Genomic DNA, 23,935 nt, shown 5'->3' with positions numbered 1-23,935 from the left:
CCCTGAAAAGCTGACATAGATTAGGAGAGACAGGTGTCACCTGACTTAAGCAACCAAAGAAATATTTCATACCAGATGATGCAAAACTGAGATACAAATACAGGAATAGGGAATATTCTCTCAGTTGGCATCATGGCTGCATAAGAGACAGGACACGCTGACGCTGTGCTGCTGTCTTGGGCCCTGCTGCTGCCATTACTCGTATTTTGTTTTAATTCAGAGATGTAAACATTTTATTGTTATTCTTTCTTTCTTTCCTTGCTAGGTGTCTTTTGAAGTGCTTTATGAAACTAGAGTAATGAAATCTGTTTACAGTGGAATAAAAAAAAATGTTGTTATATCTAATTTGTGTAAGTGTGTGTTATATGGTAGTTTTCATTATCTCTTTTCTGTATAAATATATAAATCTTGTTTGAGTTTCCAGTTTTTTAGCTTTCTTCCTTTTCTCAGCAGTGGTGGAGGGAGGCTTTGGCTCTGTATTGGACAGTTGGCATTTTGCCAGGTCAGCCCAAGACATTGGTGCTCAAGGTCCTTCACTGGATTAATACTGAGCAATAGAACAAAGTTCCCCATTGATTAACAGACAATTCCAACAGCTGAATGAAAAGTGCTATTTACCCCAACTCCAATAAAAGTTGCATGTAATTATGTCGCTATGGAATATGAGCTAGAGTCTTCACACACCACTGAGCTGAGAAGACATATTAGTTTCCAGCCAGCTCTGTCTCTCACTCAGGGCTACAGTTTTCCAGTGGCCACTGCCTCCCACTGGAGTATTATGCCTACTGTTAGCTGAAATTCCCGATTAAAAATTATAAACAGAAAGTTGTGAATGGTGAGATATCTCTACAGCCACAAAAGATCATCTGCAGCATGTGAGAGGAGAATTAAATGAAGACAGTTGAGATTTTTTTCAACAAAATGGGAAAAAAGGTTCTTTGTACATACAAAATTGCTCAAAAAGATAAGTCTCTATTATTCAATTCCCATGTAAAAATAACCAGAGAACAAAAATGAACTTTGTTTGGGTTCCTCTTTCTGTAGTGGCACAACTAAAAAGTTGCATTGGGTTTGCTTGGCAAGATTTTGGTAGTGGGGTGTTACAGGGATGGCTTCTGTGAGAAGCTGCCAAAAGTTTCCCCAGTGTTTGAGAGATCCAATGCCAGCCCAACTCCTAGATGGACCCATCTTTGCTTGGCAAGGCCAAGCCCAACAGTAACAGTGGCACTGCCTCTGGGATGACATATTTAAGATGGAGAAAACCCATTATTGTACAGAAGCAATTACAGCCAGAGAAGAGAGTAGTGAAAATATGTGAGAGAAACAACTCTGCAGACACCGAAGTCAGTGTAAAAGGAGGTGGAGGTACTTTGGTGCACTAGAGAAGAAATTCCCTTGCAGCCCATGGAAAAGGCCATGCTGAAGCAGGCTGTCCACCTGCAGCCCATGGAGGACCCACAAGAGAACAGGTGGATGCCTGAAGGAGGTCGTGAGACTATGGAAAACCTGCACTGGAGCAGGCTGCTAGCAGGACTGGTGCTCCACAGGGGCTCCACAGTGGAGCAGTCTCTTCCTGAAGCACTGCACCCCATGGAAAGGACCCACCTCATAAACAAGCAAAAACATGCACACACACAGGAAGGCAGCATAACAATAAAATTATCCCAGTGAGCTGACAAAAGAACATAGCTATCTGAATTTAAAATTCTGCATTTCGGACAATGTACTAAATAGTAATATGACTACTAATTTTTGTTCTTACCTGCTTCAGTTAACAAAGACTACGTATCTAAATACATTTATTTTAACATTCTCACTGATGCTCCATCTGAGTTAAAATATAGATAACTCTAAGAAAATTAACTTCTGATTTTCTTTCATCTGCATCTAATGCTGCTATTCAAATACATGTGATGCTTCTAAATGCTATTACCCATTAAAAATGAAGCGAGAATTCAGTAATATGAACAAGATTGGTTTTGCTAATATTATTGACACTAAATGCATAGCAATAAACACATTACCAAATGAAACAGATTGTAATCTTGCACTAAGGGAAAGGATTATGAACCAGGCTTATTCTCTCCCATTAAGAATGCAATCAGATTTTTCTGCTACAGAAAACATATTCAAGACTTATTTAATCAATGATGATAAAACATTCTTCTTCCAATAATTTAAAGCAAAGTTGAAGCATTAGGTCATTATTCACTTGGGACAGAGTAGGTCACAAAGAAAACAGATTAAAGAGCTCAACTATAAAATAAGCCTCATTATACCAAGATCTTAATTTTAACCTAGAATTTTAAACTATATTTCAAGAGAATAGAAAGAAAAAAGTAACTTCTTTCACACATGAAATAATAAATGGCAAGTGGTGCTCTGAATAACTAGGAGTTATGTTTCCTTGAGAGCAACATTATTCCAGTAGTTAGTTCTTAGCTCTCAAGAAGCTATTTGAAATAAATTTATCATTGATTGTCATTGATTTTCAAAAACACTTTCTCAAAAACAGTAACTTCAGTTTAATTATATTTTAATATTGATATATTTAATATACAATGAAAAAATGGGTATCCAGCAAGTGACTAATCCATATAAAAACTAAAAATTAAGTAAGATAATAAAATTGTAAAGGAAAATCTCCTATGATTTTTATATTCCCTGCTGAAAGCAGCTTGTTTTATTAACTGTAGTATGAGTTTCTTATGTCACTGGATGGATTACCTGAAAGTACTGCCCAAATGAAACCCTTGGTGCACCTGCCCAGCTCTAACTGTCAAGAATAATTCACTACAGCCAAAAAACAGCAAAAAGCAATAGATGAACTTTGTTATGAAACTGTGGCTAACTTCACATTTTTGTAACACATTCAGGCAGGAGACCAGAGGGTATCAGAAATCCCAGTGACAACTGCTGCCAACAGGTATGGAGAAAGACTGGGAGATTCATCTGAGGCTGTGTGTTTAGAAAAGCCTTTGGCAGTTTACGCTTCGCAGGGAAAATCCAGCCCAACCCAAAGCAAAAGGATAAGCTTGAGGTGCAAATGCTGCACGCTGGGGCTAGGCTGCTCCAGCAGGCAGAGCCTGAAATATGTCTTGTGTCTTGTTTCTCTGGGTTCAGGGTGCCAGTCTAAGCTGGCTTGGAGCGGAAGAGGCCTGAGTGACATGTGAGGTGCATGTCCGTGTAGCAGGCATAAAATACTAGCACAGAAACTGCTATTTCTTCCATATACACATCATGCTTAATAAAGAAATTTCAAGTTTTATGTTGCTGTGCGCTGTGGTTCTGTTCTTGCAGCCACACTGCACAACTCCCCCAGACATCCTGGGGCAGGACACTGTTGATTATCCATATTATACTAAACCCCAGGAGATTAAAGCAGCAGGCTGCCATGCAGATACTACTTATTTCTAAAAAAACCCCCATAAATTAAACAACAAATAAATCAAGAACAAGGTGTGCAAGAAAAGATACAATATTATCAGGAAAATTATCCAGTGCCTTGTTACTGAGGTAGTGCCTTGTTACCAGTGACACAGTAACAGAAAGTGCATTTTAGGAAGAGCAGATGTTAGGTGTTAGATGTTTTAGGAAGACTTTTTGGAGAAACTAGTTACACTGTCCTAAATGCATAGGAATGGGTAGGGAAAAGGGCAAAGACAGAGATACGGAAGGATTTGACAGTGTACTTGCAAAACTGGAAGAAAGGAATGTGCATTTTCATAAGCAGAAATGGCTAAATTCACAGGAGATTTTGAAGAAAGAAAAAAATCTGCCTGACAGCTGCCTGAGAAACCATGATAGAATTCTGGTCTTACTGAAACCAATGACCCATTTCATCTGACTTCAATAAGGCTCATATTCAAACCTGCAATTTGCACAATGTTTTGTGTGGCATTTGCTCTACCAGGAATGATAGTAAGTGCTTTGTTGTACATCATACTTCATATGCAATTGAGTTTGGCCTATTTTTTTGAAAAGTGCATGGTGTTTACTGATGACTAATCACACGATTTTATGCAGCATTTCTGATGGCTGATTCCACAGAGACATTATTTTTGTTGTGCTAATCTCTTTTGCTTTAAAAGCAAACAAAATAAAAGAAATTTAAGTTACACAAATCAGAAAGATGTTTATTTGGCTAAAACAGAGAGCAAAACCTCAGTGTAAGAGAAACACCATTATATTGCTCTGCTGAAGCTGTTCATTACCCCAGAGTACACTCCAGTTTGAATTAGTGAAAAAGTGTTGCCCAAACCCCCAGAGTTTCTTTAAAATAACTGCAGCTTGAAAAGTTTAACACAAATAGTTCAACAATTTCAAATTTAATTTGCTTACTTTACAAATATATAGAGAAATTTTCTTATTTACCAACTATAAAAATACTTGGATAATATCATGGTAAAATATTCCAGAAAATCATCTAAATTTGCTATATTTACTTTTTAAATAGAAACATTATCATCTTTTTCTATTCTGTGAATCTTTTTCCTCTTAAAAAGTGAAGGATATATGTGAACGGTTCCCTTGTATGTATTAATTTCCAAAATCTTTGGGATTCTCAGATATGTAAGATGCAGTTGAAAGTTGTTTGCACTAGAAATAGTATCACATTCTACAAACACTTTAACTTGAATGAAAAAGGTCTTTACTGCTGAAATGCTTCTTAGCATCTTCAGCTGTTGCAAATAAAGTTAATGCTAAGTATACTCACCAAAGACTGTTCTGGCAGGTACAGATTCTCTGTTCAGCCAGAATGACACTTGAGAGAGAATGACAGTCATGATACAGGGGAGGTAAGTCTGAATGACAAAATAACCAATTTTTCTCTTCAAGTGAAAATGAGCTGTCATTACTGTATATTCACCTAGGTGCCACAAACAAACAAAACAAAACAAAAGATTATCATCTAAAGTCCATTTCTTTGGTAAGAGAAAGTTTGCTACATTTATTAAACCAAATGTGCTAGGGTTATATTATATTGAAGGTATTCTGTAATAGAAAGCATCCTACAGAATATAAGAAAGATTTTGAGTAGAGTTATATCTTATCCCCACTGAGTTTCATGAAAGATGAGTATTAAGGAAGTTCCAGGAACTCTTGTATGCCCCGAGAAGCACTTCAGCCCTGAAGGCTTCTTCACATAAGCAACTTTGGATTCACACAATAGGTCCCTGAGAACTTAATCATGATTAGAAAGCAGTTGTGGAGGCCCATCACAGCTTGGCACATGTAGGAAAATAATCTAGAGTCTGGTAGAATAATGCAGTGTTTAATGCCAAAAACATGATGGAGAGGAAACCTATATGCTTTACCATTTAATAGACAAAAAGTGTAATTTACCATATGAAATTAAACAAATATCCCAATCTTGAATTACAAATATTAGGATTAAACATTGAGCTCCAGATATCATCTAAAAAATAGTCACTGAGGACAAGTTCACTCCTGCGATCACCAGTGACTTACTAACATGAAAGAATCAGTAAAGTGCTGTTTTGTGCTACTTGTACAGTACATTGACTATGCCTAATAGATCACATTTTGCAACATTTTTTTAGTAGCCTTTAACAAGGCCAGAAATAGATTCTTCACAGCAAGTAATTGCTTTTTCTTCAAAATATCTTTTACTAACCTGTACTTGATTTAACTGTCTCTTTTCCAATTGTTTGGCCTAAAAGATCATACTGATTCAATCTTGAGCCATCTGGTGCCACCTGCACTGAATCTGAAGCATTATAAGTCCAAATGTATGTCACTTCTGAAGTTGTGTACGCATCTGTGAGAAATAAGATAAAATATTTTGTCAGCAATTTAAATTACACAGCTTCCATAAAAAACTCATAGAATTACAACAGCTACTTAACTTTCAAATTAAAACTCAACCCCAAAAATTTAAAATTATATCGTAAAATATATGTTTGGCTGTTTAAATAGCTTTATTATAACATAAATACCTACTGCAGCGTGGGAACAGGGCATTCATTTGTGATCTTATTCACCACTATTTATTTATATTAAATTACAAACAACGTCTCTTCTACACTGTTAAAAAAATGCGACAGATTAGGTATATGTATCCAATAACTCGTGGCAAGGCAGATGAAAAGAAAAACTTTTCAAGATTTAGGATGCATAGCATTTTCGAAAATTCATTGCTATATGGTTCTGACCTTCCGTTGTCCCCACGCTCAACTTTGGGCATGTATCACAAGCATTTTATTATTAGATGAAATTCAGACTTAAATATGTGAAGCCACGTTCAATGACAGTGCCCTTATAGTGGCTCCGTGCCTTGCCCTACCTACCCTCTCAAATCTCACTCCTTGCCATCATTTTGGGGCACATATTGACATTAGGCAGGCTGTTCTCTCAGTATATTCACGATCAAAAATACATTTAGCCTGGGATCTGTCAAAATAAACTAGAATGAAAGCAAATCAATGCTGTCTTTTAAACAGCAACAATGTTGCTCCAGTAAGTAATAAAGAAAAAAAAAGTATGTTCTGAAAATTTTTCCAGTCTACTATCCTGTTAAGAAATGGACTATGAAAGGAAAAGGGTAAACCACTGATGGGAGAAGTTGTGTGTTCATTTTGATTGACTGAGACAAGTACATTTTAAATCTTACACCATAACTGCAGTGCAGTGAAAGAGAAAAGCATCATTTCTTTTGGTCTGCAAATACGTTCACTTGCGAAATCTCTAGAGGCCAAGAAAGAAGCTCCTTCACGCAACTAGCCATACAGCAGGTGGGTAGCATGTAGAGATTCTTAACACTTTCCATCTATCTTTCCAGGTTTCCACAAGAATAACTCTGCTTTAATGAAAACCACTATTAAATGCGAACAAATACAGCCGATTGTTTATTTGTTCCTATTCTCCCTGTTGGCTAGATTTTTTGAAAAGAATAAAGAAAGTCAGTCTATTAAACTATAGCTTCTCCTGTACATTCAGTTTGGCTGTACTTTTACACATAAAAAAAAGAGACATTCATACATGCTGATGAACCTCCCAGAAATGTAAGAATAGCAGCATACAAAGAGCTGTGACAAATATATACCACTGGCAAACTGGCCTCAGTTAAACCCAGATCCTCAGGATTCCTGCTTATTTTCACCACTATTCAACATTTAGATTCTATCCAAGAATAAAAGCTGAAAAATTCACAGTTGCCTAGATATGAGTCCTAGGTAAAGAAATAAAATGTGTGTGAAGCCATTCAAAATGAACAGAAGTAAGAGTCCTGGAATATGCCAATATGCTGGAGCACAGATGACTATGAAGGAAATGAAAGAGAGGTTTTTTTAAAATCAGTTACAAGGTGCCATTTTTTTATTGCCTTCATAGACTAAGAGCATAAAAACAAATATCATTAACAACAAAGAGAAACTAAATGCTTTAATAAATTAAAAAAACATTCATTGACGTCTATGATCTGCTCTTTGTTAGTACTACTCTGGCTATGTGCTTCCAGTTCTGTGTTCATTGATATGGTTTGCATGCTGCAAATAAAACTAGACCAGTGCAGTATTGATTAGGTGCACAGGGTTTATTGTTAACTGGAGTAAGGAAATCTTTAAAATACACAAGAAGACACAACACTGAACAGAGAAAAGATATTTTGATGTGTCAGGTTACAAATATTTTTAAATGTACCATTTTGTGGTTTAAATTTCTCATGTAACAATTTACTGAAACAAAATTATGCTGAGCAATGTTAGATATTCACTAACCAAAGGCTTTATTTCACATTATTTACTTACAGCTGCCAAATTTCAGTGGGCATGAGTGTGCATCCATAGGGAAGTCCTCCAAGTGCATTGGACATTCAGCTTGGACTGTAAGCCTAAATTGCAAAAGAGCAATATGCATTTAAGTCATTTAGTAGGACAAGAAATTCAGTTCCACAGAAATGAACAGAGAGCATGCTGATTTAGGAGATTAAATTGAAATTTTATATTAAACTCAAAAAAATTTAAATCAGTTCTTGCTTCTTCACTTTTATGTGTTTCTTTGGAAAGCATTAACTTACCACATCAAGTACCTGAAAAAGGTGACCTCAAAACTATAAGCAAAGGCCATTTAAATTAAAATATTAATTATGTAATTGGAGGTTGTTAAGAACAGTAATTTTCTTGTAATATTTTGAGGTACATGTGTGCTTTTATGGTTGTCAAAGGCTCATTATAAAAGCACAAAAAATACAGTTAATTTACCACAGAACTGTGCATCAGAGTCTTCTGAATTTAAATTCTTTAGTTTGAATGGAAGATGTAGAGAAAAAAAATTTGTGCTCTTTCAAAAGATTGCTGCTACTCATTTTCCATGTTACTTGTGATTATTCTTTTTATTTATGTGTAAGTGTGATAGTATGTTAACAGTGCATGCACTTGTTGCTGATTTTGTGATAAAAAAATCCCAGAAATATCCCAGTATCATATATAGGAATTAACATAATAAAAAAATAATTTAAACCAATTTGAAGAAATTTTTTACAGACTTTCTATTATTTTTAATTTAAAAAAAAAAAAGAAAAAACCAAACAAAACACAAAACCCCCTCTATTTCTTCTTCCTATCCTGTACGTATCCTAAACATCAGCTACATCCTTCTGTACTCATGGTGGTTCCTACTCATTTTATTTTTGGCTATTTTCTCTGACCTTTCCACTCAAAAATATTCTATATTTGTATTCCCCTACTCCCCAGGAATGTTTTTATGAATTCAAGGGGACAAGAGAGACAAGAATCAGCAAACAGCTGAAGGCAAGGAAAGAACTGCATGAGTCTCTGATAAAAATCACACAATCATTTTATGTAGACACAGACAAAAAATGCTGTTTAAAATCTAGGCAATAAACCAGTCTATACATTAATCTCATACCCTGTGAAGCAACATAATTACAAATCATGAAAATGCTTAGTTACTTTTAGATGACATGACCCATCTTATGCTTTATAATGGTTTCAAACAGTATTTCTCATTATTTATAGTATATGATTATAATACCTTTTGGAGAAAGAGAATTTCAGTCAATTTATACAGAGACTAGTTCAAATATTGATTTGAGCCTAAGGAAAAATTCTACAAATGATGTACCAATTTATTTCCAGCAAACTTTTCTGAACCTCTCTAACTACCACATCATCTAACATAGTAGCGGTCTACCCATTAACCTTCAATATTGTAAGGGTTTCAGAGTAGTATAGTAAAATTTGGCTGAAGGGATGATGGTGTGGCTCCATGGAAAAAATCACACACTACGTTTGCTTTGCAGCTCACATTTTGTATCTTATCTAGGTTGGGGATTTTAAGTCTACATGAACAATAACTTCACTGTATTAAATATCCTCCAAGAAAAAGAAGTCAGGTAGGATCTTTGGAAATTTGGATTAAAATTTTCAAAAAAATTCATATAGGTAAGATTATTGTGAAAATAGTAATCAAAGAAGAAATCAGTCATAAAAATGCTGCTTATATCTATGTATACATGATATTTATAATTTTTCATGAATTTTTTTTAAGTAAATTTAATACATATTACCAGCTAAATATGGTAGCTGCTAATGATGCACAGGATGCAAGCATTAAAACTCTAAGTAAAATATTGTAATTAATATAAAGAAACAATTATTACAGAGTAAGACATATTTTCCCTATAGCTCTTGCTGGAAAGAAGTTGAGACCTTATTAACTCTTTATTCTTTCTGGGTTTTTATTCATTGCCACTGATGTTAATAAATTTGCTTAAGGGCTCACATGGTCAGTACAATGGATACAGTAACAGGCAATACCCATACCCTATTTTAATCATTCTAAGACAGAGTTGGTAAACTCTATCTGAAGGTCTCAAAGCACTTTATGGAGGTGGTCAGTATTTTTAATGGAATACAGAAATATGAAAACTGAGGCACAGGTAGAAAAACAGATCTAACTCAATATCAATCAACAGACTTTTCAACAGACTTTTAACAGAACTGGAAACCAAACATACATTTTACTAGCTTGCCTTCTGCTGGGACAGAAACATAACAAAGACTCCTTCTGGAACCTTATTTGTTACCTGAAAAAATCACATCAAGAAATAGCTTGAGTAGAGAACTGATGAACAGACTTACCTCATAGTGTACAGGAGAGTCCCATCATCTTGGATTCGTAGAAGCTTGTTTGGCATTGTCATGTTATGAGCCACTGACTTCTTCCCATTATGAAAAAATGTATCTGGAGTCCAGATTTTGCTGGCCATCAGGTTGTTCAATCGAAGAATGTTCATTGGGCCCTTAAACTTTAATCTCTCATCCTTCCATCTCTGACGGAAGAAAACATCTATTGTGTATTCCTGTAACAGAATAAATATATGCTTTCCTTTAACACTATGAAACACTAATCTGCTTTCTGAGAACCAAAACAGAAAAGATCTGTTTGCAAAATTCCCTTGGTAAAATTGTCAAGGGAGAATTATCACCCCACACAGTTGTATAATAGTGAAAATAATAAACAGGAATTCAATATATTAAGGGTACGGCATTCTCCTTCATGATTGCTGACTGTTGTTTGTATATTGACCCTTCCAATAATTAGATTTCTGTACCTGATAAACATAGTATGTGTGACAAGGAGAGTTTCAGTAAACACAGCTATTTTACATTAAGAAGTAAGGAAAAAGTACACAGAAAGACATTAAATAGTTCTTTCAGCATCTGCTGCTGTAGAGTAACCCAGAACTCCAAGTGCACAGAGAATGGCTGAGACTGGAAGTAAGAAAACAAGGTAACCCATATTATCAAGGAGGATGATACAAGGAAGAATTTTGCAAAGAGGAATGTAAGGCTCTGTAATGGTATGGATTTCATGAACAAAAATGCATAGGTAGGAAACAACAGGCTGATGATTGCCAGGTGACACACACTGTCTATCGAACTTTACTCTGATGCCTAAACTCAGGACGGCAGTATGGTCTGGAGAAAAGGATGCAAGCAAAACCAGACTGATGATCCAGACCAAATGCTGTGTCAACTAGTGCTGGGCATCCCATCTGCTGGGTTTGGTTGCTGTTCTAAACAAACAAAAAAGATATGTATTAAACATTTATAATGCAAATTCATCAACCAACTTCAAATTGAATCTGTAAATGGATTTAATGTTTTGCTACTGTCAGCAGAGCATATAAACTGGAAACAGAAGAGCTTAAAAACTTTGTTGGAAGGAAACTGTATTCTGTGCATTGGCAAATGCTACCTTCATGCAATTTCATTTTGTTGGACAGGTACAAAACAGTCTCGTGGTTTCAAAAGATTAGTATATTGCAACAGTTTGTAGTATTGCAATTACTCTGCATAAATCATTTTACATAAACCATTTTCAAGTAAATTATCTTTGAATGGACAAGTCCTGATAAAATTCAACCAATATAAAATATTCAAGTGATTTCAATATAAAAGTGATTTCAAGGAACTTATCAGCTTCCATCCCTTTCTGCTGGCTCCCTTGTGTGCTGATTAATAAGGCTAAAGCTTCTTCTCTGTCAGTCATGTGGTGGTACAAAAGGAGTACTGACTAGACAGTGACAAGTGACAGCCCTCTTCATCTCTTTTGGTCTGTGAGCCAAGGAGCTGTGGGGACCTGTTCCAGGTCAGGGACAGAGGCTAAGGAGAGGATGTGGAATATGGGAAGGAGAATTTTGTTACCTGAAGGAGCACAGTAGGGGCAGGACAGAAATCAGTTCTCATTAAGAACTGTGACAAATGCATATTTTTGAAATTATGGATACTTATAAACTAATCTGACAAAAACTCCAAGTTCAATTTTCAGCTATATCAAGAGGTCTTACATTAATACAAAAATATTGCCATTTTTCTAATTAAAATTATAAATATTCAAAATAATATTAAATCAAACACTACAGCACACTGAAAATTAATTTATTTGCTTTTCTTTAATACTAGTTGCTATTATCTTGATAATGTTTTAGTAAATATATCTGTGAAATATTAAACTATGAACCTCTAAAACACGTATTTCTTTGATATTGTACTTGATTTTGTGCAGTGTCTCATCACTACCAGAGAAATTGTCTCATGAGAAGGAGTTTGCTCATTTCTCTATGATAGATCACATTCAATTGTCCTCTTTATTTGCTGATTTATATGTTGTTTTATTTGTTAAATATCATGTGACTTAAAAATCCATTTATAAATAACAAGTTACCTATCAGCTCAGCTGTAGACTAGAGAAAGTGACAAAATGCATAGTATCAGGAGCACCTGGATCAGTGTGCTTGGATCAGGGGAATATATGAAATCTGGATGAAAATACCATGTAATTAAAGGAAAACAATTGTCTTAAGAGTGGTTTTTGTTTGAGGGGCTTTACCAGTAAGTCATTGCTATGTGTGATAAGATTGATGCTTGAGGTGTAAAGTGGGTAAAAGAGCTTGAGGGAATAAGACTTTGAAATCCCACTGAAATTCAAAAAGAGTGAGTGATAAGTCCTACAGGTTCTTTTGACAAATATTCCTGCACATAAATGATTAGAATATAAATTTGAACTTTCTTCAGTGTTTCCATCAATAAAGAACTTCAAAGGTCCTACTTCTTCACTGTCTTACAACATACATAAAAAGAATTACAAGTAGATAAAATACAAAAAAAAAAAAGCAGACATGAAATGCCACTAAATCAAAACATCAACATTTCAAAAAAAACTGCATGGCAATAGCTTAGGAAGTAGAATGAGCAGGAAAGGATCTGAGCTGCTGCCTTGAAAGATTCTGCTGATAAATCTCTGAGTGATCCACAGGTAATTCTCACTTCTGCATTCAAGCCACACTGCAGATCTTTTTTTCAGAACATCCCATTCAGAAGATGGAAATGGGGAATACACCGAAGTTTGATGTGAATGACAACAATCACTCTCTTTTTCCATTTAACAGAACAGTAATAAAATCTCACATCATTCTGAAATAACTTATTTTCTAAAGACCTCTATGCATTTTTTCAAAGGAAGTATTGGGAACTCAATTTTGTATGAAAAGAAACTAAGGCACAGAGGTGAAATTAAATTGTCATGGTCCATTTAGAATGATTACAAAAAGCAAAATATAACCCATGCCTTTGCACCCCAGTGCTATATTCACTGATTTCATGTTCCCTCCTCTGCCAAATCTATTATACTTCTGATCATGAATATCCCTATTGATGTTTACCATATAAAGTAAATGAAAAAATATGAAGTTATTTAAGTATTTTGAATCTAGTTCAATGTGATAAAAAGTCAGCACTTATAAAAAGAGGCTATATAAAGATTTTATAAGCAACTGCTATTCAATATATATACCACTTTGGGGTAAATGCTGTGTAATGTTTACCTTTCAATGAAGATTAACATTCTGTGAGAAACACTAATGTGGAGTCTAGGAAGGATACTCAAATTAATACCCAACACTAGTTTCATTCAATCTGCAGATATTTTCCTATGTTAAAAAGCCTGTGCTGTCTCTGGACATGACCAAACTACTCTCCCGTATATAGTGCAGTATCTCCAGAAAATCACAGGAACATACCTCCAGGTCTTCAAAGGACTTCTGTGATCATTTGTAAACACAAAAATGCTTCCTACTGATTTGTGTCTAAAATGGTGCATTCACAACTAGATTCTAAAGCAGTACAATTAAACATAATCATTCAGATATGTATTACACCAGCTTACATGAAATTTTAGATTCAGAAAATGAGTCCTTACTACAGTACAAAGAAGTACTTAACACTCTGCCAGTTCAATGGTCAGAGGAATAAAATGGTGAAGAAATTTCATTCTTCTTTTAATATGCAGTTGTTGTGCATAACAGTATGTGCCATAAAAAAAGATCTTAGTATCTCTGGCAGAAATTTTAACTGATCTGAGTATATGCAATCCCTCCTCACTACATGGCAGTCTTCTTTTTTAGCTAAGGACAGATTTCTATGGGAAAGTTCAAAAAAAAATATATTCTCATCCTCTGAGGTAATGGTTGGCAGATTTTGGCAGTTTTTGCATATGGAGTAAAGATGGACATGTTCCAAATATCTCAAAAATTGTAAGTGTCCATTAGCAAGCAGTATTTTTCTGAAGCAGAGTGAACATTTTATTAATCACCTTCTGGAACACAGCATTTTGTTTAATGAATAGTTCAGGCCAGAGCTCCTCATTCGCTACTTGTAGATTTTTTCTTATTTAATTCTCTAAAGTATGTTTGTCTTTTTCTTAACCACTCTTAAAGACACCATCTGACACACATTTATAACCACAAAACCAAATCTTAAATACTGTAAAAGATAAAACTTTTAAAAGGCAAATACAAAAAAATTGTAAACAAGTAAACAGAAAATGGCACATACATGTTTTCACTGATTCCTTACAGACAGTCAGAAATACTGTAGTTGATACATTCATGAGATAAACACTTAAGATTCATGGACTTGAATATCATCTAGCTCATATGGGGTCCTCATATTATTATTTATTTTGACATTAATATAATTCCATAATTTTAATTCTTAAGAAGTGCATTCTAGTTGCCATATCTACCTCAAGGGAATGTGTAATTTTTCTTTCAGTTTAGCTTAAAAACACTATTAGTATGGGTCTGGTACTGTTGTATTCTAACATGATTGGTATGCCTCTAAGCATCAAAACCACTTTCAAGAAAACCAAGAAGGAGGTTTAGGCTCAAAAAATGCAATAATTCAAAGAAAAATAAGCTGCCCAGTATATGCACTCCTGTTATAATCTGATATTTGTGGGTTTGATAAGTGCAAGTTTGAGTGATGCAACTTCTGAAAATCAATTTCCACACTAAGCATTTAGAGTGAATGATAAAATTAGCTTTACAGTGGGAGGATCAAATCATTAGTTTGTTGTCTTGGCCATTTCATTCTCTGTGCGTGGTGCAGATGGCAGACACAAGGACTAACACACTACAACAGTCTGCATAACCTAGTTCATCATTTTATGGTTCGGCTTTACCTAGGCCTGTCTACCATATGGGACAAACAATCCATCTCACTTTCTACTTATCTCTTTTCTAAAAACAAATAATTGCCTAAAAATACCAGGATTGCAAGAGTTCTCCAAACACCCTCAATGCTCCAATCACAAGCTCTGACTACTAAGGCACTGTACAAATACTTCTCTATTTGTGTATCTAACATCGAATCTCAATGTACAGATAAATAAACTGAGTCCTTTTGCTCTTCTCCAAAACTTGCCTTCTGATGTGTATGTACACAGCACAGAACATAGAAGGAAATAGCAAATGACCAGAAATTCCTTTCAGGTCTTTCCAGGATACAGATCTTACACGTTGGTGAACAGAATCCCTGAAAATATTCTGATGAAGGAGAGTTGTGGTTTGAAACTGTGATGTTGGTTATTTTTTAATCAAAATCCTTAACAGCCCTGTTAAAAACTGAAACACTATCCCATCACTGCCTTTCCAAGGAACATGTATTCACTTTTAAATACATAAGTAATGTCTTCCAGATATATACGACTCCTAACACTATCAAGAATATGTGGAATATTTCTAGGGAATTGCAGCATGATTTTCCTTTATTTGAAGAATTCCTTTCAAGCCTTTTATTTCTGCTTCATCTGCCAACTTCAATCATTTTTGTCTAAGCATTTAATCTAAACATGAAGTATTAAAAAAAAACCTGGAAAAAATGTGTTTAACCAGTTTGAATGATAGTGTCTAGAGAAGAGAATGTCTTTCTATTCATATTCATTTATGAAAAAGACCTTCTCTTTCTTTCCATAGACCTGATGTAGAATGAACTCCGAGTCTAAAAGAGGAACTGAGGAAGGATAAGACAGGCATGTGAAAGATACGAGTAGGGATTACTTAGAAAGGAGACTACAGGATGTTGTTCACACTGCTCTCACTGAAAATACAAACACTTTTCATTATCCTTTTTTATTCAGTCACAGAGAAAGAGCAACCCTGAAACATACTGGATGCCTGGTGCCAGAAACAGGAATCCAAGCAAGAGGTACACAGAGAGCTAATGTCAGTGAAGAGCTTGGACACAGCCTCTGACAAATCAGTCTCCAGTATTGATCCACTTGGCAGGCTGTTACACAGGGGAACAAGCCTTCCCAACAGAATAAAAGGACAAAAACTCTGTAAGAGTTCATATGATATATTCTCATCAAAATTTAAACCCATGGATTTAACTTGCAAGTTAAACCTGAACCAATAAAAAAAAGTAATAAAGCAACAAATTTATTGACTTTTCAGAAACATATCAATTATAAAACCACAACCTAGATACTCTCCAATATCCAAAAAAGCCAAGTGTATTTATCATTTCTTTTACTATTTCGTCTTCTGTTACTGAGTTAAAATAATAGCTACATTAATTGCAAGGTAATTCTCTGTGAAAAAAGATCACCTTGATGCATTCCCTTCTTCTGCCCAGACTTACATATCATGCCATCCCTGTAAAGCTTCTCTCCAGTAAAGGAATTCTAGCTAATAATTAGACTTTGAAACAGCTAAAAATAAGTTTCATAGGAAAAAACCAAAATACAAAGTACAAACTGGCATGAGGAAATCTGAAAACAGACAGGGAAAAAAACCCCACAGGGTTCCCAGTTAAGTCACCCTCTCTAAAGAACCATCATCAGTTGTAGTGAGAAATAATGTAACAACCCTTCTAGTCATTTCTGGATTTCGCTTTCAATCTTCATTGAAAATTTCTGTTCTGGCTGTATTTGAAAAATCAGAAATATTTAATGACATTTCAATTGAAAACTGACAAGAATGGAAGTGTGTGTGCTAGGCATGACCATCTCCATGGAGAAATGTTCCTGTTCCTTGACTCTAAAGTGAAAAACTAGGAAAAATTGTTGTTTACAAACAAATAGGGGGGAAAAGTGTAAATCACAGTAAAAAAAACTCTCCCAAAACAATGAAAATATGAAGTAGAAAGTTGAAATACAAAAGTTTCAGAAAGCTTGTTAGTTCTAATATTCAAGCTCAATGGATTCAAGTCCTGCCACCTACTAAGTGTGTGTTGCAGGAAAGCAGGAAAGACTGTTTTCAGTGACAAAGACTGGTCTGAGGCAAAATTTGGCTCAATCTTGGCAAAGCTTTTTCACAGCAGACCTAATATAAAGGATCTCAGTACATATATAATGTCTTACATGTAATAACTATTGCTTGAGGAGTAAGTTTCTCATTTATTATATATATTACATTGTTCTCTTATGGACATCAGCACTTACTATATCTAGGCTACGCAGGAAATTTTAGAAGCCGAAGTGTCAGGAGAGCCTGGAAAGAAAGCAAGTCTGAAAAGAAGAGGTAAAAGTACATTGCTTTCAGTGCTGAATTTCGAGTTAGCAGCATATAGATTTATAACATCTTTTTTAATTTTTTTAAACAGATAATCAAGTTTAATGTTTAAATTAAGCTATATCCTTTTTTATCCTAAAAATGATAATCCAACAAAAATTGTTCTTTACCTCTGAATTTTCAAATATTAAATATTTTAATATCATAAATGCTTTAATTAGCTCCTTTAATCATAATTTAGCCTTTTAACTCTAGAAAATTCAAACTTGCCTTGTTTTTCAGTTGTTCTGTCCAATTTTTCATTTGTTTATTTTTCTAAATAATGCAGCTTTTCTTCTCTCAGGCTAATGTCAAAGTAAATTTGTATCACTGATCAGGTTTGAAGCCTATAAGGCATAGCATTATAATACTGAATTTAAACATATCTGATAAATAACATCTCAAAAAGACAGAAGAGTGACAGTGAAATCTGTTTAATCCCATGTTTTGTTTTGCTTTCCTTGATTCTCACTAGTTTGCAAAACAAAGTTGAAAATTATTTGTATATTTGGCATTAGTGTTTGACATACAATACCATTTCTTTGACACAACTGATATAGATACCCAAATATTTTCATCACGCCCATTCACTTAAAGCACAGTTTGCAACACATTCTTGGTCAAGAGTGAACAGATTTGGTAGCTCACTATTCTGGTCAGAACAGAGAGTAGCATCTTTTTAACTTAGTCAAGATGTTAATCCACAGTAACGACCAAATGTTTTTGGCTCATAACACTTCTGGAGAAAAATCTCAGCCTCAACTTTTACCTCCTGAATTTAACAATGGCTGCTTCAGATAACTTAAAGTCAAAGATCAAGCTTCCCTGGACTTAAATTTTTTTTTGCAGAATTGTGGTACTGGAAAAATACAGCAAATATGAATAAGAATCTACATTCTAGAAATCATACTAAGTCACAGATTGTACACAATACTGTATTATCATTAGGGAGAACTGATAGACTTAGTGAGAAAAAGAGAAACCTCACAAAATTGCTAGGAATTCAACAACAAAGGTTAGAATGACATTTTATCAACTTTGTGAACCAATGCTACTTTGTGAGAATTGTGTCCTTAGCTCCAATCTACCCATCACTTATCTGTGTTTCACCTCCTTCTTCCATACTCTGAAGCACATATTAGCCATCTCCCATAGCAGTGAGTCCTCTTCCCATTTTTTAAAAGGCTTTTCTTCTAAGTACCATAATTCTCCACAAGGTACTAAAAAAGCAGGGAAAAAATCTGAACTAGATAATAGATCATGCAAAGGGGTGCAGTCACGTATCTCATGCCTTTTATTGCTATGAGAAATCCTGAGGGAAGGAATCCTAGGGGCAGTGATATCCATGAGAGTTTTAGCCAACAGCAGTGTTCAGCCTAAAAACCTGATATGGCTGAGGGCCTCACCATTCATACTGTGACAGCAAAGAGACTCAGGAGGTGTGACCCTTTATGAAAAAATCTGAGATTAAGTTTGGGATCCTCTGAAAATTCAGTCCACAGGCAAGAATCAAACATATTCTTCCAATGAAGCCTTTTAAGGAGGAAATTTAAAAAATTAATTTCCAACATGTAAAAAAGAAAATACCAATGAATTCTCTGCATAATAGTTTGTATTATCAATTCAGTCATGTAGTTTCTAAATGGAAGAATATTCATGGTAAAAACTCTAATGTCACCTTCATGTTCGACAGAATATGTGATCGTTTGGAAGCTATTATTTCAAAATTCCCATGTTGAAATTTTCTGATTGATTGCTCATACGTTTCAAAATGATTTTATAATTATCAACAGAACAAGCTAAATTAACCCTGAAGCTTGTAGTAAGAATTAAACTGCTCTTACTTATCTACATACTTATCTGCTAATAAACGTACCCATTACAATAACAGCTGCCGTTCTGATGCACTGCACTCTGCATTGATTAACACCTCCCACAGATCTGTAGCTTCAAATGACCTGAGCCCTTACTGCACTGTCATATATGTCTATGCAAATGGACATGCAGAGATCTCCACACATTTACCCACTGATGTCAAAAGTGTTTGGGGAGTAAGGGAATAGGCCCAGGGAGGTTTTCATTGAATTTCCATTTAAGCACAGATGACTGTAAACACTGTGAAATCATGAGATATTAGACCAACAAGGTCAAGATGTTCATATCATCTTTGTACTTGTGGGTAGTTGTGGATACTTGTTTTTTAGAATTAGTAATAAACTAAGAACAATTTCAGAAACTTAAAATCCTTAGCAAAAAACACCTCAAGAGAATCAGCAACATATACAGTAATAAAATGAAAATAAATGTCTATTTCTCCTATGAAACTGCCTTTCCTGTGAAGCCTCAGTAAAGTATTACTCAAAACAGAGATTGAAAACTGAAACTATCACGCAAAAAAACAAACGCAAAAAAGCCCAGAATATATTCTCCAAAGCTATGATTACCTGTTAGTCAGTGAGCAAATAACTTTTAAAATGTACAGTGTACCGTAAATGATTTCATTTCATTGCAAACTAGTTCATAATACCAAGATGTTCCCTTTTTTGTATGATGCATAACCTGAAAGTTTTCATAGAAAAATAAATACTGCCTGACTTAAAAAATATTCACTTTTAATACCTACAGATACACATAGGTAGTATTTTATATGTCTAATACATAATAATGAATGTTCAAAACACTTCAAAAATAATTTCTTGCAGGAATGGGAAGGGTAGTGTGAGAGACTGAAATGTTAATGGTTAAAGGCTCAAACAATCAGCCATTTGCAAAACCAACGTGTGCTTTGCTGATGATGTGCAAAGTAAAGCAGAGATGCAGAGGGCAGGAGCAGCAGAGGATGACCATGAAAAATCAAGCTTTGTTTAAGCAAGAAGCCGAGTTTTGAGTCAGTAAGGGAAGTGGCTAATAAGAAACTGATCCTATGAGGTGGGACAGTGCTTTTGATCATGACAGTGTCCTCCCTTACACAACTGGCTCAGTTGTAAAACTCTAGCCCCCTGTGGTGAGTGGAGATATTGGTACATTCACACATAGGCCTGAAAGTATTCATCCCATTTGATGGGGTACAATTGGCTCAAATACAGTGATGTGAGAGGCAGCTGTCATGTCTTAGAAGGGGCCATAAACTATCAAAGACCCCCAAAGCGCCCCCAGACTCATTTCTGGGGCCTTTCACCAAAGGACTCGGCCTGATCCACAGTGTTGCAGCAGAGAGTAGAGAATTCCCCACCTCAGGGAAGGTATCTGGGCATTCCACCTAAACCCTAAGAATATATTAACCCATTGGACTTCCTGTTTTGGGGCTTTCTCCATCCTTGACAGATCAAGACTGTGACCATCACTTCCTTCAATCAACAGACTTCGAAATTGCAACTATCAAGTCTCGTTGCTCGATCCATGGTGTTAATATCTTTCTACTCTTATCCTTTCTTTCTCTTTCTCTCTTTCTTCTCCTAATTTCTTCTTCTCAAAATAGATTCTAAACCAGACTGAAAAATTCCAGTCAATGCCTTAGTAAGTGCCTTGTTGTGTCCGGATAAGTTAAAGTTCGCTAAGTTTAAGTTTGCTATGTAAAAGTTTGTGAAGTGCATTAATTTCTTTTGATATTGTTTTAGAATTTGCCAAATAAACAAGGATTTGCCTTATTCTCCCTTAATGTTCTGAACTTTGCAAGTAAAAGTTTTTATTGAACCTCCTGAGAATTTTGTTGTTTCTCCCATGCACGGTCCACAATGAATCACACAACCTTCCCCTAAACCTGCTAAGCAGATAGGGGCATAACAGACAGTTCAGGTAAGCTGCAGTTTGTCCTTCCCGTCCCTTTTAGAGAAGATATATCCATCAAGATCTTTCTCTTCATTGTGAAGCATTCTCCCTTATCTTTGTATGATTTACCATGAGCCTACAAAGAATTCTTTGCCTCAGAGGTTTTTTTACATTGCTGTTTCCATGGAAAACTGTAATCCAGAGCAATATTCTGAGAGTTTCTCTTTTTTAAAAAATGTCACTGACTTTCTAAAATGGTTACTAAACAGTGCAACTTATGAAGAACAGATCTGTAGAACACCACAGTTATGTTGATGACCCAGCTTCCAAGCTATGTCTTTCAAGAAGTTTAGTTTAGACTTCCATTAGACCCCTCAGTCTGTTGCTAACACCAAGGATGCTCATACAGTGCACCTTTCACTTCAGTGTTTCATGCAAGAGGCATCCAGTTCACCCATCTCAAGAAACGAAAGTACAGTCCATGGGGGCAATCAGAAGATTCACTGGTCCAAACTAAACCGCTAATAAAAGCAAACATCATGTAACATCTATAAACCAATTTCCAACTTTAGAACTATATGGGATTTGGCACGTCCTGACTTCAACTAAATTGTTTCAAATTTTTGCACAATAAGTAAAAGCAGAATACAAGCTTAAAGGAAGTTAATAGTATATATCTTACACTATATACCCATATATGCAAAAGATTCAGGAACTCACCATATCAGTATCTGAAACAGGTCCAAAACTGGTCACATAGATGTTAGTGAAGACTTCAGTAATACTATCTGATACAAAAAGAAGAAAAAAAAAAAGAAAGAAAATATTTTAAATTGCTAGTATTTCTTTTAACTGCAAAATTAGGGGACATTTTGAAGAGGTTTCTGTCCTTGTTTACTACTCATAGCCACTATCCTGTTGTAAATACTGGAGATCTTTGCCTCACTTAACACAGAGCTTATCAGACAAGAGTTTGTCCCATGGAGTAGCTTGTTTCAGTCAAAGAACTACACAAACATCAGCAACTACACAATTTCCCATTTCTCTACTAGCAGAAATAACCACACCATCTTGGACTTAACATGGAAATACAGTTCTAACCACAAAATGCCTTTGTTGCAGAGGTGTTATCTCTGTTGTTGCAGATCACTCCTATTAAAGCTTTTCCAGCTGAAGGCTGTTTTCTTCATCCTTAACAGTTTTTTCAAAACCAAAGACAAGAAAAATCTTACAAAGCAAATATAACACAAATATGACACCTAATATAACACACAACAACATCCTACTTTTACATTGGGTGTGTTTTAAGTGGTACATATTTTAACATAATAGTTCCTTCCCTTGATACACAATCCTCCTGATATACTGTTGTGGTACTGTAAATACTGCAAGAAAATGTTCTTCCTATTCATTGCAGTTAGACAGCCATGAAATCAGAATATTAGATATTGTAGTACTACAGGGAAAAATAATTGCTGAGTTTTCTATCTTCAGTTTTCAAATAGGCTCAAAATAAAATGATATTTACTAAGAGGGTTAGCATACGCAGGAAATTTCTTACAGCAGTTGCCAACTACTGTCTGCATTCAAGACAGTCAACACAGGAATTCTCTGCCTTAAAGCCAGCTGAGAATGGAAAAGAAAAATTTGAATACAACGAGGTGCAGTTTGACTCATCACAGAATTTCCCATTCCTAAAAATAATACAACTGCCTGTTACACGAGTGATCCTGCTGTTATGACTTCCACATTTAATCATCATTTAATATGCATAGTTAATAGTTTCTGCTTTCCTGAAAGCTACCTTTTGACAAGTATATGTCATAGGCAAATTTAACTTTTAATTACACTGAGGCCAGCAGTACAATCCCTGCCCTTTATTGGGAGGAAGCAGTGGTGCTCACCTATGACAGCAGATGCTCTATCAGCCACCAGGGCAAAGGCCAAGACTGTTCTGTGAGCAGCTCAGTGGGGAGCAGTGTATTTTCAAAGAGATATAGTTTTACCAAAAGCAGACACAGTGCTTTCAGAAAACCTGTGGAGTGTGGGTTAGGAACATTCCTGCATTCTCATCTATAAGGGAACTTCGTTCTTCAACCAAACACTAGAATATAGGACTTTGTAAAGCCTTTCCCACCAAAATGAACCTTTTTTCCAGTATCATCTCTGCTTTTTAAGCAAATAAATATAGGCTGACTCCTACATGTATCATTCTGAAAGTCAAAAAGCACAATTTCTCTGCATGTCCTGCAATATATTTATTTGTGTAATAGAGACTTTAGTAATACCTTATGAAGCATCCTTACACAACCTGTGTTGGTTTCCACTCCAAACATCTTACAAACAAATTTTAAGTCAGTGGACAACAAAAGGTGCTGAGTCTGCACTGTTCTTAGTATTCAGCAAGGATAAAGTATGGATCTGGCTGAAGCATCACACAGAAACTACAGGTACAGTTCAGAGGACTAGTGACTTCATGTTGCCAGTGGGAGACTCTCCAGACAAAAAGAGATTATTATCTCCAAATGGTTATCTGCCACGGGCAGGAATGAAATGGAAGAGTGACAAGAGAGCTACTCTTCAGGAGGTAAAATGGTGCTGCAGGGATTAACTGTGAAATTTGGCCTGTACTGTGATGACAATACAAAATCTTAATTACAATTCCATGAAAAACACTGATGTTACAAAAATATGACTGACAATCAAGTATTCCAACAGCAGAGCACCAAGGCTAATTTCAACTATACTGGTATATTTTGAAGGAACACTACTATAGGCAATAAAGTT

The 23,935-nt window shown here is 35.3% G+C and overlaps 1 protein-coding gene across 2 annotated transcripts in view; it reads right to left on the bottom strand.

Annotated features, from left to right (window-relative positions):
- GABRA2 (gamma-aminobutyric acid type A receptor subunit alpha2) overlaps positions 1-23,935 on the bottom strand; it is a 64,212-nt gene that overhangs the window by 15,966 nt on the left and 24,311 nt on the right. For both annotated transcript variants that reach the window (XM_071556548.1, XM_071556549.1), the window contains exons 4-8: positions 21,869-21,936; positions 10,125-10,345; positions 7,770-7,852; positions 5,639-5,782; positions 4,718-4,870 (exon numbers count right to left, since the gene is read on the bottom strand). In XM_071556548.1, the coding sequence (XP_071412649.1) occupies positions 4,718-4,870; positions 5,639-5,782; positions 7,770-7,852; positions 10,125-10,345; positions 21,869-21,936 (669 nt within the window). The remainder of the gene's footprint in view (positions 1-4,717; positions 4,871-5,638; positions 5,783-7,769; positions 7,853-10,124; positions 10,346-21,868; positions 21,937-23,935) is intronic.

This window comes from Pithys albifrons, chromosome 5 (assembly GCF_047495875.1).
Source record: "Pithys albifrons albifrons isolate INPA30051 chromosome 5, PitAlb_v1, whole genome shotgun sequence".
NCBI classification, from domain to species: Eukaryota; Metazoa; Chordata; class Aves; order Passeriformes; family Thamnophilidae; genus Pithys; species Pithys albifrons.
This window is presented reverse-complemented; position numbering and strand designations above follow the sequence as displayed.